At 59.9% G+C, this 16,430-nt stretch overlaps 8 protein-coding genes across 8 annotated transcripts; 6 read left to right on the forward strand and 2 right to left on the reverse strand.

Annotated features, from left to right (window-relative positions):
• Positions 1-132: 132 nt before the first annotated feature.
• OSTLU_39165 (predicted protein) lies at positions 133-2,568 on the forward strand (the record flags this gene model as incomplete). The annotated part of the gene is made up of 2 exons (XM_001420567.1): positions 133-934; positions 1,085-2,568. Coding segments are annotated over 2 exons (2,286 nt in total), but the record flags the coding sequence as incomplete, so codon positions are not given.
• Positions 2,569-2,937: 369 nt separating this feature from the next.
• Positions 2,938-3,684, forward strand: OSTLU_5668 (predicted protein; the record flags this gene model as incomplete). The annotated part of the gene is made up of 1 exon (XM_001420568.1): positions 2,938-3,684. A coding segment is annotated over one exon (747 nt), but the record flags the coding sequence as incomplete, so codon positions are not given.
• Positions 3,685-3,915: 231 nt separating this feature from the next.
• OSTLU_26762 (predicted protein) lies at positions 3,916-4,095 on the forward strand (the record flags this gene model as incomplete). The annotated part of the gene is made up of 1 exon (XM_001420569.1): positions 3,916-4,095. The coding sequence occupies one exon, from the start codon at positions 3,916-3,918 to the stop codon at positions 4,093-4,095; it is 180 nt and encodes a 59-aa protein (XP_001420606.1).
• Positions 4,096-4,204: 109 nt separating this feature from the next.
• On the forward strand, positions 4,205-6,775 carry OSTLU_39182 (predicted protein; the record flags this gene model as incomplete). The annotated part of the gene is made up of 1 exon (XM_001420570.1): positions 4,205-6,775. The coding sequence occupies one exon, from the start codon at positions 4,205-4,207 to the stop codon at positions 6,773-6,775; it is 2,571 nt and encodes an 856-aa protein (XP_001420607.1).
• A 90-nt stretch (positions 6,776-6,865) lies between these two features.
• OSTLU_39499 (predicted protein) lies at positions 6,866-8,428 on the reverse strand (the record flags this gene model as incomplete). The annotated part of the gene is made up of 1 exon (XM_001420734.1): positions 6,866-8,428. The coding sequence occupies one exon, from the start codon at positions 8,426-8,428 to the stop codon at positions 6,866-6,868; it is 1,563 nt and encodes a 520-aa protein (XP_001420771.1).
• Positions 8,429-12,355: 3,927 nt separating this feature from the next.
• On the reverse strand, positions 12,356-12,850 carry OSTLU_7102 (predicted protein; the record flags this gene model as incomplete). The annotated part of the gene is made up of 1 exon (XM_001420735.2): positions 12,356-12,850. A coding segment is annotated over one exon (495 nt), but the record flags the coding sequence as incomplete, so codon positions are not given.
• Positions 12,851-13,142: 292 nt separating this feature from the next.
• On the forward strand, positions 13,143-14,577 carry OSTLU_26766 (predicted protein). The gene has a single exon (XM_001420571.1). It carries the CDS (start codon positions 13,157-13,159, stop codon positions 14,537-14,539), a length of 1,383 nt encoding a protein of 460 aa, XP_001420608.1. The 5' UTR covers positions 13,143-13,156; the 3' UTR covers positions 14,540-14,577.
• Positions 14,578-14,803: 226 nt separating this feature from the next.
• Positions 14,804-16,376, forward strand: OSTLU_26767 (predicted protein). Its single transcript, XM_001420572.1, has one exon. The coding sequence runs from the start codon at positions 14,986-14,988 to the stop codon at positions 16,336-16,338; it is 1,353 nt and encodes a 450-aa protein (XP_001420609.1). The 5' UTR covers positions 14,804-14,985; the 3' UTR covers positions 16,339-16,376.
• Positions 16,377-16,430: the final 54 nt, after the last annotated feature.

Raw genomic sequence — 16,430 nt, forward strand, 5'->3', positions numbered from 1 at the left:
GGCGCTCACGACGTTCTTCGCGTCGACGAGTGGGAAGGCGTTCGTGAGAGATGTGCGTCGAGCGACGAGGCGAGGCGATCGCGCGGACGAGGTCTTGAATGAGATGACTGACGACAATTTTGAACGCGCGCGCGACAGGTGGAACTCTTCGACGAAGGAACGATCGCGGTGACGATCGATTACGCGAAGCTGCGGGAGAAGACGCAACACATAAGTGATTTACACGCGGCGTTGACGTGCGCGCCGATGGAGTGCATGGCGTGCTTGCGTTGCGCGGCGCACGAGGCGACGCTGGCGAGCGCGGAGGGACGAGCGAGGCTGCAGGACGCGTACGGGATTCCAGCGAGTGATTTACGCGTCGTGACGTCGATGACGACGTGCGTGAAATTAGTGAACTATGAGGAGAGCAAGGTGAGATTCGCGGCGATGCGGAGTAACGTGGTCGGGCGAGTGGTGAGTTTGAAAGGGACGGTGACGCGCGCGGCGCCGATAAAGCCCGCGGTGACGCACATGGTGTTTGTGTGTCAGACGTGTCAGGAGCGGTCGAGGTGCACGTTCAAGGATGGGAAATATCGTCCGCCGTTAGTGTGCTCGACCGAGCGATGTCGAGGGAAGAAGTTTGTGCACGAGTTGAGCAACGTGGAGTGCGCGGATTCGCAACGCGTTCGAATACAAGAAATCGCCGACGACGGGGTGATGAGCGAGGAGGGACGCGTACCGAGATTTATGGATTGCGAGTTGCGAGGCGCACTGACGGATTCATGCGCCCCAGGAGACGTGGTGACGATGCTGGGGGTCGTGGAGAGCGATACGGTTGACGGCGGCGGCGGCGGCGCGCTCGCTCGGGGACGCAACCAGGCGCTCAGCGAGTTGTACTTGAACGCATGGTCTTGCACAGTGTCGCGTGGCAAAGGTGACAGCGAGGATGCATCTGGTAGAAACGATGAAAATAATGGCGGTGCGGCGAACGCCCCGAATGGTACCGTGGACGCAACCGCGAACGATGAAGCCGTGGCGGACGATGGCGCGACATTGGGAAGTAAAAGGTTTAAAGTGAGCGACAAGCAGGCACGAACGAACGGAGAAGACGACGTAGAAACGACGACGGCACCGACGTTGTCTACACAAGATTTAGAGTTCATCGCAGATTTCAGTCAGCAAGATGGGGAAGAAATCGTGCGAACGCTCGTGCACTCTCTGTGCCCTCAAATCTTTGGTCACGACGTTGTCAAGCTCGGACTCTTGCTTTGCCTCTTTGGCGGTGTGCGCAAATCTGTCACCGGTTGTGGAAAAGTCCCTACCCGTGGGTCTTTACACTGCCTCGTCGTCGGCGATCCGGGTCTCGGGAAGAGCCAAATGCTCAAAGCCGTGTCAAATCTCGCGCCGCGATCGATTTACGTGTGCGGTCGAACCGTCTCTGCCGCCGGTCTCACGGCGGCCGTGGTGCGTGATCCGGGGACCGGAGCGCAAACGTTCGAAGCGGGTGCCGTAGTTCTCGCTGATCGAGGCGTGTGCTGCGTCGACGAGTTTGACAAGATGCCAAACGAGCATCAAGCCTTACTCGAAGCTATGGAGCAGCAGAGCGTCTCGGTGTGCAAAGCCGGCCTCAACGCCACGCTTCCCGCGCGCACGTCCATCATCGCCGCGGCGAATCCCGTGCAAGGGCATTACAATCGCGGGAAAACCGTGAATGAAAATCTGAAAATGTCCGCACCGTTACTCAGTCGATTCGACTTGATTTTCATCTTGTTGGACACCGTCGACGAAGTCTTGGACGAGCACTTGAGCGAGCACGTCATCGCGCAGCACAGTGGTAGACACAGCCAAGCGCGTCGCGCACAAGCGCGACAAAACTTGCACGCATACTATAACGAGGTAGATGCCGATGGACGAGCGTTGGAGGACGCCACAGAGCGCGCGTTCACGCAAGATTTGCGCGACGACGCCGCGCCGTACGTTCCGCTACGTTCGCGTTTGCGCGTCGTCGACGAGGCCATGGAAATTCTGTCGCACGACGTCATGCGGAAGTATATTTCTTACGCTCACGCGTACTGCCATCCCAGACTCACCGGTGAGGCTGCCGAGATATTGCAAACGTTTTATCTCGAGCTGCGCTCTCGAGCGCCCGCCGACGGTACGCCGGTGACAGCTCGCCAACTCGAATCCCTTGTGCGGCTCGCCGAGGCTCGCGCGCGCCTCGAACTTCGAACCGAGGTCACCGCAAACGATGCCAAAGACGCCGTGGAAGTCATCAAAGCTTCTCTCATCGACGCACTGAGTGATCAGCACGGGCGTTTACGTTTCAACCGCGCCGGCGGGAAATCAACCAAGCGGAGCAAAACGAAACTCTTCATCGAAGCCATGAACGCGCGTACGGCGTCCAACGACTCGGCTTACTTCAGCATCGGCGACCTCCACGCCCTGGCCGACGATTTAAACCTCGGTATCGCCGACATCGACGGCTTCATCGAAGGTTTAAACATTGCCGGCGAACTCCTCAAATGCGGGCGTCTGTACAAGAGCGCGAGCGCGTCGTCCGCGGAGACCCCGGGCAAGCGTCGACGATGACGCCGCGCCGTCCGCCGCGCGCGAACGACCACCATCGATCACCCTAGACGAAAACACCCCCCACGACCGCGCGTCAGCGCACTCAATCATTAGCGGAACGAAACGACGACTAGACGTAGCAGCCAACCCCGCGTTCGCCTTCCCGCCGCACACCTCGGCGCGCGCGACCGTCGCGTTCGCGCTCGGTCGACGCGACGCGTCTCTCGCGCGCGTCTCGCGCGCGTCTCGCGCGTCGCCATGTCCACCGCCGTCGTCGCTCGACCGCGCGCGCTCGACCTCTCGAGGTCGTCCCCGCGCGCGCTTCGCGCGCGCCCGCGCGCGCGACGCGCCGAAGCGACCGCCGCCGCCTCGTCGTACGACGGTAAAACCGTCGTGTGCACGCGCGAGCGCGGTAAGAACGGCGCGCTGATGAACCTGCTCGCCGCGAGAGGCGCGCGGTGCGTCGAGCTGCCGCTCGTGGAAGCCGTCCCGGGCGAAGACGCGGCGACGTTTCCCGACGTGCTGAAGCGCGAGAGCTGGGATTGGGTGTGCGTCACGAGTCCAGAGGCGGCGAAGGTATTTTTAGAGGCGTACGAGAGGGCCGGTAGGCCGAGCGGGGTGCGAGTGGCGGTCGTCGGCGCCGGGACGGGGAAGGTGCTCGCGAAGGCGGAGCCGACGACGTTCGCGATGGATAAACAGTTCACCCCGAGCAAAGCCACGGCGGCGACGATGGCGGCCGAGTTACCGTGCGATCAGGGGTCGTTGATACTGTACCCGGCGAGCAAGAAGGCGGCGACGACGCTGCAGGATGGATTAGAAGCGCGCGGGGCGACGGTGGTGCGCCTGAACACGTACTCGACCGAGCGCGTCGAGCGACTGAGCCCCGAGGACGTCGCCGCCGCCGTGCGCGCCGACGTCGTCACTTTCGGAAGCCCCAGCGCCGTTCGCGCCTGGGTCGAGCTCTGCGGCGACGCCCTGTACGAGCGTCTCACCGCCGACGCGCGCGCGCTCCAGCCCGCCTACGTGTGCATCGGCGAAACCTCCGCCGAGGCGTGCGCCAACTGCGAGCTCCCCGACGTCTTCTACCCCGAGCTCCCCGGCATCGAGGGCTGGGCCGAAACCGTGTTCCTAGCCCTGGACATGCCCGTCGACGACCGTTGGGACGGCGTCGATCTCACGCGCTACCGCGCCTAGCGTTCGCCTCCGTAGCCGATGTCGCCGCGAGCCGCACTTCAGCGCGCCATGTTCGCCCTCGCGTCCGCCGTCGCCCCCCCGATCGCGCGCTTCCGCATCAACCGCGCCCATTCCCGCGCCGTTCGCTGTCGCGCGGCGTCCTACGACGCGCTCTCGGGCTATCAAAAGAACCGCATGGCGCAGGCCAAGACGGATGCCGATTGGGCCGCCATCGAAAAAGACGTCCCCGGCGCGCGCGCGATGCACGCCGCGGCGCAGAGAACGACCCAGGCGCAGAGCACGACCAAGACCGATCCCATGGACCAGCTCTGCGCCGACGATCCGGGCGCGATCGAGTGCAAGGCGTTCGATTGATTCGATCGATGCGATCGCGTCGAGGCGCCAGCGCTGGCGTCGATCATCGTGATTTTTATTATTATTATACGGAGCATGCGCGCACACGAGACGGTTACGAAGAATTATAATGTTATTGCTACTGTTTGTACATAGCTCCGTTTGTCCGAAATTCGTTACACGGCGCGCCGGTGCCCATCGCGACGACCGCGATCCGCCGCACTCCGCGGCGCGACGTCGACGATGTACTACGGCGCGCCGTCGAAGCGGGTGCGCGGACGCGCGCGCGACGACGACGCGCGACGACGCGCGAACGAACGCGCGAACGGGACGAGCGTCGACTGACCGAGATACGAACGACGCGCAGGGCGTCCCGACGGACATCGCGAGCGCGCTGCACGCGCACGCGAGCGAAGCGCTCTCGCCCGACGACGCCGACGGCGCGGCGGGAGATTTCGCGGAGACGCAGCGGCTGCGCGACGCGGCGACGACGAGCGCGAACGAAGGGAGCGAAGACGTCGAGGCGTTCGCGGAGTATTATCGCGCGCTGCGAGCGTTGGAGTCGAGGATACCGATATCCGAGGGCGCGGGACACGCGAGGGTGGAGTTTGAGTGGTTCGACGTCGGTCGAGGGGTGAAGGCGGCGCCGGGGACGATCGCGTCGAGGGACGCGGAGTACGAAAAGTGCGCGGTGTTGTACAATTACGCGGCGGCGTTGTCCAGGCGAGGGGCGCGAGAGGCGAACGCGGGAAGGTCGGATGAGGGGATAAAGCGCGCGTGTGCGGCGTTTCAGCAGTCCGCGGGAGCGTTTGAGATGTTGGCGGATGTGAGCGAGCGAAAGCTCGGGCAGTTTGCGGCGAGCGCCGACGTCGGGCGAGATTTTTGTGAGACGATGATCAAGCTTCACTTGGGGCAAGCGCAAGAGTGCTTTTACGAAAAGGCAAAGGCAAAGAAGAGCAGTCACGCTATAGTCTCGAAGTTGGCGCAACAGGCGCGAGTGTACTACGAAGACGCGTTGGAGGGGGCGGGGAAATTGGTTGGGTACTTGGACGAAGACTTGACGCAATACTTGAACTTCAAGCGCGCGTACGTCGGTGCGGAGGCGTTTCGACTCGCCGGAAAGATCGTGTTAGACGCCGACGAAACAAACGTCGGACCCGCTGTCGCGAGATTGCGTCAAGCGCGAGATTTACTCGCGCAGACGATTCGAGACGCGCGCGTCGTGTCGAGCGACGCTGAACTCGAGCGAACGAAAAAATTTATAGACGAAGTCATCGCGCCCGAACTCAAGGCTGTCGAGCGCGATAACGAGTGCGTGTACATGGAACGCGTGCCAAAGTTTGAGGATTTGCCCGCGCTCGCGGCAGCGAACATGGTGAAACCAATTCAACCGCCCGCCGAACATCTCTCTCCAGTCGACGTGAAGCTCTTCCAAAGCATCGTTCCCGACAGCGGCGCCAAGGCACTGAGTCGGTACACCGAGATGGTGGATGAATTGATTCGAAACGAAACCGACACGCTCGCTATGGCTAGTGACGAAGCCCGCGTGGCTTTGCGCGAGATGGAGCTTCCCGAAACTCTCATCGCTTTGTCGACGCCCGTACCGCTCGGCGGCGATTTAGAAGAACGAGTCGGCGCATTCCGCTCATCCGGGGGCGCGGGTGCGTTATCGGCAAGTCTCTCTCGCGTGGACGAGCTCAATCGTCAATGCTCAAATATCGTGCAAACAATTCGTGAGACTTTGGACACAGAGGCCGCGGAAGATGCCGCATCGCGCGCTGTCCACGGCGAAGGCGCGTGGCGTCGGGAAGCGTCGTCGTCCAAAAATAGAGAAATGATGCAAGTGTTGAAGCGCTACGAGGTCGATTTAGAAGTCGCGACGAAGAGCGATACCCAACTTAAAGAACGCCTTGAAGGCGCTGGAGGCGTGCTGGAGGTGCTTTCTGAGGAGAACATCAAGAATAACGCGCCGACGTTGACTCAACCCTTGGCGCTCTTGGAGGATGACGCCTCCGTGGCGTCGGAAATGCAAGCAACTTTGGAAGATCTCGAAGCCATCGGAAACGAGCGAGCTGGGATCGAAGAGTTGATGCGTAAGACAAAGTCGGAAGACAACATCCTCACAAAGCTCATGGCGCAATCGGGCGAAAGTCTCGACGCTCTTTTCAAAGAAGAGATGAAGAAATACGACCAAAGTAAGGATGGCGTTATGCTCAACATTTCAAAGCAAGCGGACGCGCTCTCTCGTTTGCGCACGTTGCACGAAAAGTTCGTCACGATTTACGACATTGAAGCACTACGACGGGATGTTGAATCGCACGAGCATAGCGTACGCCACGCATTGTCTATTGTCGGCGATTTGCGCTCAGGAATGGAGCAAGGCGTTCGATTCTATTCGGGATTTCTTGACGCAGCGCGTCGCACGCTGACGGACGTTCAAGAGTACGCGAGTGCGCGTCGACTGGAAAAAGAAGCGATCGCCGAAGAGCTGCGCGTTCAAAAAGCACGCGCTGACGAGCGTGCGGCGCAGATGGCTACTCAAATGAACCAGATGCACTTTCACCAGCCGCCGCCTCCGCCGCAACAGTACTACCATCCTTCGGCCCCCGCGTATCCTTCGCCCGCCTATGGCGCTCAACCCCCGCCTCCTCATTGGCAAAACCAGCCAGGAAGGTATGCGAACTGGGAAAATCAATCTTGATTACGAAACGCAGCATTGTACAATGTTTACAGTCTCTACGAATCTCGTCTAAAAAAGCTAGCGTAAAGTAGCGTTGTGAGAATCTCATCTTTAGGAGAGATCAAAGCTTCCTTGCCCCTCGCTCATCGCGTAAGTTAAACGTTCCAGCATGATTTCCTTGCATGAGTACGGCGGAAGCTTTAAGTAACTCGCGCAAGTCATCGCAGAAGGCAAGTCGCCGTCCGCCAGCGGCGTTCCGGCCGCGACGGGAGCAGAGTCGATGGATGACAAACCAACCGTTGAGGAAGGTTGCTTGCAAACCACAGTGAGACGCGGTTGAAGTGACGCTAGGCCGCCAGGAGGAAGCCTCGGTGCACCAGTGACGAATCGCATGAATGACCGTTGTTGATTCGGCGTGAAAGCACTGAGAATGTCACAGAAGTTCTTGATCGGCGGAGAAAGCGCATTGTAGCCGTGATCAAAAGTAATGCACTCGGTGAGCATTTCTGGCGTCCACTGTTCACCTTGTCCGCAAATGACTGCTTCCAGTTCGCTTTCGTTGAACATCTGCAGCCTAGCGAGAGGAACGACTTGTTCCAAACCAGTACGAACTGATTCAAAATAAGCCGCGACGCCAGATCCTACGCACGCGTCGACGATGGTGTCCACGTACTCTCGCAAGTTGACCTCGTTCACGCCAACTTCCGAACCACCCTTGATGAGTTCCATGGAAGCTCCCGGGATGACAAACGTGAGACACAGGTCTTCGATATTCACTCCGTCAACAGTGACGTTTCTCCATTCACTTTCGGGTCGACCTTCGCGCTTCATGGTCTCGATCTCATTCGCGGCTGCGTCGAGTCGTCGCAACGTGTTTCCGAGACCAGGATCAATTTCGATGAGATCGTGGAGTCCCAGCGATCGCCCGAGAAGCATTCGATAAAACGCCGGCGCCAGAGGTAAATCTAGCATTCGACCATCTTGTAAAACTTTGCCTATCGATTGACCAAGAAGTTTGAAGTTCTTCAGACGACTTGCGTGAGTCTTGCCGCCGAGCCGAGGCGGGGTGATTGGCGCCGGGAACAAACCGTGAGGAGCTACGACGAGATCATCCTCGTTTGCCACACCAGAGTCCCGCCAGAGATTCAACTTGCGACGCTTGAACTGCTTCGATAGCAAGGTGAAGAACTCAAGCGTTGGTCCAGTACCAGTGCCCACCTCTTCGAAAAACTCGACCTCTAGCACCATCTTGAGCGTGTTTGGAATGTCGAACACCTTCTTTGCGCTTTCGAAGATTTGCCCTCGATTCACTCGGACTTTTTGTCGCTGTAAACGACCGATTCGAATTTCGCGTCCACCATCTGTAGTTACCGCCCCACTATCGCTCCCATTGCCATGGAGGTGATGGAGCGTGCGAGACAGAGAAAAGGAGACGCATTTGAAGAGCTTGTGACGAAGCTCGAAAGGGAACAACCAAGGGCAGACTCGAGCGAGTGCAGTGCACCACGTCGGCGTCGCTGACCCGCAAAGCGTCAAAGTATCTTGCAACTGACGCGCGAGCTTTCCAGTGAGCTTTCCATGAATGAACGATTCTTCAGGCAACGAAACATTGCGAGCCGTAACGAGCGGTTCGTCGCCGTCCAAGAGTAAAATGCGAGACGCTGAAGTGCTCATTTCGTGCAAGACGCTCAAGACGACGAGAAGGTCATTGAACTGCGGAGACGCATCTTCGTTCGCCACGGCAACTTTCAACCTATCGCAGAGAGCGGGAACAAGAGAGCCAAGCGCCGCTCTGTATTCGCTATTGCCTAACTCAGCAATGGTTTCATTCATCTTCGTCGCGTCGTCCTTTGAGTCGTCCACCACGCCGCCGAGTTGCAGAGGCATGGGAACGATATCCGAGGACTTTGCGGCCCGATACACAATCGTATTTGTCTTTTCCCAGTTCGTTTCAGTCATCGTCATTCCTTCCTTGCGCGCGATCGTGGAGATAGCTTGCAGCAGCGTCGTCGCCGAGTTCAACTCTTCGCCATTCACTGAGAACACGAGTCGATTTGTCTCGTTTGCAGCGGCAGCTCGAGCTGCGAAAGAGTCTGATCGATTCGGTTCCTGCGCATCATCTTCCAGTTGTGGATCTTCCTGTTGAATATCTTCGTTCGTCAAATCCAATTCTCGACCATCTGCCTCTCCATCGTCTCCCAAAACGGCATCCTCGTCGTCCTCGCTCATTTCCTCATCCTCGTCGTCATCCTCGTCATCCTCGTCGTCGTCATGCTCCATCTCTGGCGGGGGCGATAACCGAGACGACCTTCGAGGTGGCGCAGGAGCACCTCTCAATTTATACACACGAGGATACAAGAAGTCTTCAATCGCGCTCAGCGTCGCGAATGGCTCCACCAACACGACGTTGTTTGAGTAATCGGTGAAATTCTCCGCGCCCTGATTCGCGCGCTTGAATCTCACCTTGAACGGTCGGACTAAGCCAGCAAGATTGGAGTCATCTCCGGAGCTATCGCGACCACGTCGAGCGAACGACGGTTGAATCGTCGTCACAGCGATCGACAAGTCTTCGCACGATGCCAAAGCGTCTGAAAGATGCCTAATCAGGCTTGCAAACGCGCCTGTATTTTTTGTACGTCCGGCTGCCTTGATGAATGTCGCATACCTTCTCACGAGCGCTCGCGTATCCTTCCAATCTCGCGGAACAAGATACTCTCTAAGTGCGGTAACGGCATCGCTCTCTAAAAGCTCGAACGTACTGGCATTGGAGACAGACTCTAAGAACTCAACCACAGAGGTGGCGTCGCCAGTCATTCGCAGGGTCGCGCTTGCTCGTCGTAGACGATCCACACTTGGATCTTCCGCGTCAGCTAACTGCTCCGCATTGACGAAAAACTTTTCATACACTTGCCTTGCACGTGCCAGTGCTTCTCGATATTCCGGACCATCCGTCGTCATAGCCGCCGCGCGCGCGGCGATGCCTCGCGAGCCACCGCCGAGCGCTGGAACGAGTCCAACGGGAGTCTTTGTCGTATCTCTTGCTCGTTCTTTTGTAGATGTGGACTTGTCCATGACGTCTGAGAGTCGTTCGTACTCTTCGGATAGTTTCTTCAACGCGTGTACGGCGCCCTCCTTTCGGAGTAATTTGGCCATGTCTACCATCTTTTTTCCCATCCCAGATTCCACGAGGTCCAAGCAGCCTTGAATTCGCTGCGCATCCTTGCACGAGAGCTGAGCGGAGCAAAAGGCCGCGAAAGAAGTCGTCTCTAAGACATTCTTGAAAGAATCGTCCGTCGAAAGCTGCGTCCACTTCGTGAGAGCGGATAAACACTTCACCTTGACTGCCTGAGGCACGCTAGAGTCAACCGCTTGCATCAAGACGTTCGTCAGGTGCTTCGCGTACTTGACCAATAACTCTGGTTCTTGCTTGGTCAACACTGGAACATTCTTCTCGCACAGTGACGCATCCTTCTCGCGCTTATTCCCAGAACGCGGTGACGATCGCATCCGTGGACCAACAGCCGGTAACAAAGCATCGGCGAGCGTGGCAACCTCGAGCAACTGCTCCGAAGTCACGATTGGCGAAGCCAAACCGCTGCTCGCGGGAGACGCTGACGATGGACCAGTGTTCATCGTCGTGAGAACCTTGCATCCAGATAGTGCGACAGATAAAGTTTCTGGTAAACCTTGTCGAAGAAGTTCGATGGCGACATCGGGATTGTGCACTGTGCAAACGTTCAGTAGCTTGATGAGCGAGTGATGCGTCGCCGGATTGACTGAACGCACCGAGTGCGGGGCGATGAGATTCACGACGTTCGCCACGACACCGCTCTCACACAAACGAACGATTCGAGTTTCAGAATCTTTCGCCATTTTCGCAGCCAAATTCGTCAAGCATGTGCACGCGCAGTCTACCAGACGAGGATCGTCGTGAGATAAAAGGTTTGCTAAGATTGGCACGGCGTCCATAGCACCGTCCAAGGCTGAGCTCGGAAGCTGTCGACAAATGTTCGCCGCAGTCTGCAAGCTTACACGTTGCATGCCGATGGAGAAAAAGTCCAAATACGACAAGCAAGCGATCAGAGCGCCTTGTCGCGCGCATTCTGCGCCGTAATCTTGACTCAGCTTTTCCAACGCCTGCAGTGACTGCTCGGCGAGATCGATGTACTCAATTGTGAGCAAACGCGAGCAAAACTGGGGCAACGCGCCGTGATGAACGATGGCTCCTCGTGAGGGAGGCATCACGTCCGCCATCGTCGTCAGTGCGCGTGCGGCGAGGAGCATAATGTCTGGCATATACTCCATCGTCATCAACTCGATCAAAGCCGGAACAAAGGAATCGAGGGGCATGCTCATCATCAACTCCTCCCCCGAAATCACCAAGACCTCGTTGAGCTCGCTCAAAGCCGCCATTTGCGCCGAGGGATCGTCCATTTGTTTCAAACCGCGTAAGATCTCTTTCAATTTGCTCGAACTTTGACGAAACAATCCTCCACCCGCCCCGCTGGCGGCCGCCGCGTTGCCCAGACGCCGCAAGAGCGCTCGCAAGCCAGCCTCTGGGTCGTCTCGGTCCATGGCGTCTCGTAACTCGTCCATATCATCATCCATCTCGTGATCCATATCCTCGTCGTCCTCGTCGTCTTCTTCGTCGTCTTCATCATCGCTCTCGTCCTCGCCATCCCCAGATTCATCTTCAGAGTCGTTCTCGGAGTCGTCGCCGTCGTCGTAGTCGTCGTCGTCCTCGTAAAACCCGTCCCAGGCCCCGTCGCCGCCCTCGCCCTCTCCCGCGTCCTGTCCACCTCGACCCTCGCGATTCGCGCGTCCATCGCGTCCACAATTATTTTCAGACGTCTTCTTCGCTCCTCGACCATCGTGTCCATCGCTAACGCGCGTCGGCTTCCCCCCTCGTTCGCCCCTTTCGCCGCCACCGCGCTCTCTCGCCTTCCCGCTCGTCGACGTCGTCTCCACCCCCCGACCGATCGACTCGACGTTCTGCTCGATCTTATCCTTCTTTTTTGTCTCACTTTTCGTTTTCACCCTCTTCGTCTTCGCTCGCGCGCCGCGCTCGTTCGCCGTCGCGTTCGCTCGTTCGCCGTCGCCGCGTTCGCCGTCGCCGCGCCGAGAGATCTTCTTCTTTTGCCCATCGCGACTTTTCTTCCGCGTCCGCGTCTTCGCCAGCACCGCGCGCTCATTTTCTGCGGTCTTGACGTCTTTCGCGCGCTTGCGTTTCCCCACCACGGCTTGCACGTCCGCGTTCGCGTCGAGCGCGCGCGTTTTCGTCGCGCTCGGCGATGCGTCGGCACGCCGCGCGCGCGACGTTTTCGACGATTTACGCGTCGCCGGGGACGCCGCGAGCGGCAACAGCGCGTCCAGAGGGACGTGTGAAGACATCACGCGCGATCGCGCGCCGAGACGTGCGAACGCTCGTGCGCGCGCGATGCGTGCGCGCGAAGTTGTGCGGCGCGAGGCGGCGACGAGGCGGCGACGAGGTCGCGAGGCGACGACTCGTTAAAACGCGCGAAAGCGAAGTCTTCAACGCGAACTCATCGGCGATGATGGGTCACAAAACAAAATCTACGCGATTCGCGATTCGAAGCGAAATCAAAGCACGCCGGACTTGACGATCTTGACCTCCTTGACCGGGCGGTCGCCGCGCGCCGTCGGGTTGGCTTCGATGGCGCGGACCACGTCCATCCCCTCCACGACGTTCCCGAACACGACGTGCTTGCCGTTTAACCACGGCGTCGCCGCGGTGGTGATAAAAAATTGCGAACCGTTCGTGTTCGGGCCGGCGTTGGCCATCGACAGCACCCCCGGTCCGACGTGCGGAATCGCGAACGTCTCGTCCTCGAACTTGCCGCCGTAAATCGAATAGCCGCCGCGGCCGTCGCCGCGTTGGAAATCCCCACCCTGCAGCATGAAATTCGGGATCACGCGATGGAAGATTGAATTCTCGTACCCGAATCCCTTCTCTCCCGTCGCGAGCGCTTTGAAATTCGCCACCGTCTTCGGCGCTTCTTCGCCGAACAAACCGATGACGACGCGTCCCGCCGGCGCGTCGCCGATGGTGACGTCAAAGTACACCTTATCCGTCACGTTCAGCGCGCACAGCAGCGGCGCGGTGTCTTTAGTCGCGCATGTCTTCTGCTCGTCCTCGGCGCGCGCGCCGCGCGACGCGAGGGACGCCGCGGCGAGCGTCGTCGTCGACAGCACAAAGTCACGGCGGTTTCGCGACGCGTTCGCGTCGTCGCCCGCGCGCGCGCGCGTCGCGGTCGCGCGTCGGCGCGTCGTGGACGTCGCGATCGGCGTCTTCGGCGTCGCGCGCGGGCTCGCGGCGGCGCGCGCGACGAGGCAAGGCATGTCGAGCGTTGGAATGACGTCACAAGGCGACGCGCGTCGACGATGAGATCCTTCACCGTGCGCGCGGAGAGCGCGTCTCGAGGCGCGGCGAACGAGCTGCGACGAAGCCCGGGCTCGCGCCGAGGGCCGAAGCGCAAGATCGTGCCCATACCGAGCGCGAGCGCGGCGAAAACGGCGGACGAGGACGAGGACGAGGACGGAGGTCTGGAGTACGAGCGTGATTTTCGCGCGGAAGCGCCGCGCGGAGGCGAACGAAGCGCGAGCCTGACGTCGGCGACGGCGAGGGCGAAAGCGGACGCGACGCACGTGCCGTTCGTGGCGCCGAGACTGGCGATCGGGATCGCGAGCGATGTGCTGGAACGGCTGTCGCGCGGGCCCGAGGACGGGTTCCGGGACGTCGCGGATTTCGCTCGGAAGCTCGGAAGCTCGAACGACGTGCTGGGTGACATTCAGAGGCGCACGGAGGAAGAGATCGATCGGTTGGAGGCGATCGGGGTGAAGGCGACGGCGCCGGTGCGGGAGATGGTGAAGGGGACGCTGCCGGAGGAGGTGTACGAAAAGTATCTCGCGCCGGCGGTGGAGTACGCGGAGCGCGAAGGATCGACGGAACGCGCGCGAGGCGAGGGCGAGGGCGAGGGCGTGAGTCACGATGATGAATTCAACGATGATGCGGTGAACGCGGCGGCGGATGCGGTGGCGGCGGCGATGGCGGGGATGGACGTCGGCGAGACGGACGCCGCGAGCGCGTCCGCGAGCGCGTCCGCGTCCGCCGCCAAGGCGGAACCGAGCGCGGAAGAAAACTTCGAAAACATGGCTGCCGATGCGATAATGTCTAGCAGCACGATGTCGGCGTCGTACACGGCGCCAGAGACGACGTACGGCGCCCAGGCTCCGGACGTGCCCAAGCGCGCGCCGACCCCGGTGCCCGTGCCCGTCGAACCCGTCGCCGCGACGCCAGCGGCGTCCGAGCCGATCTCCACCGAAGCTTTCGACAAAACCGTGGGTTACTGGCGCAAAATCTCCGCCGAGTGCCCCGACGAAGAGCCTTTGATGGACATCATGGACATGAACGTCGTCTTCCGTCAAGCCGCCGGTTTGCTCAACTACCTGCGCGTCTCCCGCCCGACGCCCACGTCCTGGTCCGTCGCCTCCAACGCCGGCATCATCTCCATCGAAGAGTCGTACCCGATCGACGGCACCCCGACCGCGACCCCTCGTCGGGACTTGCGCTCGGGCGACCAAACCGGCGTCGTCTCCGCCGACGCCGACGTCGTCGTCCTCTCCATCGCCTGGTCCGACCCTCTCGCCGGTCGCCAGACGGAAACCTTCCGCGTCGACGACGACGGCGCGCTCGTCCGCGACGTCCGCGTCACCCTCGACGGCGGCGACGAGTGGTCCGGCGTCTATCGCTACGCGCGCGCGTAGCCGCGCAGCCGCGCCGCCGCCGCGCGTCAATATCATAGTCCAATCGCCTGTTAACTACGCACCCAACCCTCGAATCGTGATTCGTCCGACCCCCCCCCGACGCGCGCGCGCGCCACACCCCACGGGTCTCGCGGTTTTCCCACTCATGGGCTCACGCGTCACTAAATGCGCAGAAAACGACGCAAAGTTTTCGCACCGCGCGACACTGTGACGTTGTCCCGACTGAGGTTTCGCGATTCGCGCGCCGCACACGCGCTCGCGTCGCCATGTCGACGCCGCTCTCGACGCGCGCGCGCGCGCCGACGCGCGCGGAATCTCGGACGCGGCGTCGCGACCGCCGAAAGACGCGCGCGACGCGAACGACGCCGCGGTCGATCGCGGAACCGTCGGAAACCGGAACCGGCGGCGCCGACGCGGCGAGCGATTCGCGACGGAAGCGCGTCTCGATGGTCAGCCTGGGGTGCCCGAAGAACACGGTGGACGGGGAGGTGATGCTGGGGGATCTGCACGGCGCGGGATTCGACGTGACGGACGATCACGAGAGCGCGGACGCGATCGTCATCAACTCGTGCGGATTCGTGGAGGACGCGAAGAACGAGAGCGTGGAGGCGATCCTGGAGGCGTCGCAGCTGGCGAACGGGAGCAAGAAGATCATCGTGACGGGATGCTTGGCGCAGCGGTACGCGAACGATCTGGCGAACGAGCTGCCGGAGGCGGACGTGATCGTGGGGTTTGAGAATTACGCCAATCTGCCGAAAACCGTGGGGGGGTTGCTCGGCGTGGAGACGAACGGGTTGATCGCGCCGCAGCAAGCGCGGGTGCAGGTGGGAGGGGCGAGCCCGCCGTTTAGAGAAGAGATAAAACGGTTGAGGATCACGCCGAGACACACGGCGTATCTGAGAGTGGCGGAAGGGTGCGATCACAAGTGCACTTTTTGCGCGATTCCGAGCTTTCGCGGGAGGTTTCGGTCCAAGCCGTGGCAGTCAATCATCGACGAAGCGAAGGCGTTGGCGGATTCGGGAGTTCGTGAGCTTAACTTGATCGCAGAAGATACGAATCAGTGGGGCATCGACTTGAGAGCGAGCGATGGACGCGGGTTGGCCGAGCTCTTGTACGCGCTCGCCGAGGTCGAGGGCATCGAGTGGATGCGCATCCTGTACGCGTATCCGTCGTACTTTTCCGACGAGCTCATCCGAGCCATCGCGGATGTTCCGCAAGTGTGCAAATATATCGATATTCCGCTTCAGCACATCACAAACTTGTCGCTATTGCGAATGAATAGGCCGCCTCGGCAGCACACGGAGGATTTGTTGTACAAGCTGCGAGACCGAATTCCGGATTTAGCGCTTCGCACAACCTTCATCAGCGGATTCCCGGGAGAAACCGAGGAAGAACACGAAGAACTAATGCAATTTTGCCGTGATTTCAAATTTGAACGACTCGGTGCGTTTGCGTACAGCGAAGAGGATGGTACGCCGGCGATGGAATACCCGGACCAAGTTCCGGAGGAAATTCGCGCGATTCGTCGCGACCAGCTCGTGTCGCAACAGCAAGAGATCAGCGAAGACTTTGCGATGAGCCGCGTCGGAAAGGACGTGGATGTGTTAATAGATAATTGGGACGAAGATATGCAGGCGTTCATCGGGCGTACCACGCTCGAGGCGCCGGATATTGACCCCGTGGTTTTCGTCACCGAGGACAAGTCCAAGGGCTTGCCTCCGATCGAACCGGGACAAATGCGAAGGTGCAACGTCATCGGATCGAGTCTTTTCGATCTCGAGGCGCAACCCATCATGTAAATTGTTTCTTCAACGCATAACTACGCGCAGGCTTCATTTTAATCCTTCATTTACCAACACGTTTAGCTTTACATCACGTCACATTTATCAAC

This window comes from Ostreococcus lucimarinus, chromosome 12, assembly GCF_000092065.1.
Source record: "Ostreococcus lucimarinus CCE9901 chromosome 12, complete sequence".
NCBI lineage: Eukaryota > Viridiplantae > Chlorophyta > Mamiellophyceae > Mamiellales > Bathycoccaceae > Ostreococcus > Ostreococcus sp. 'lucimarinus'.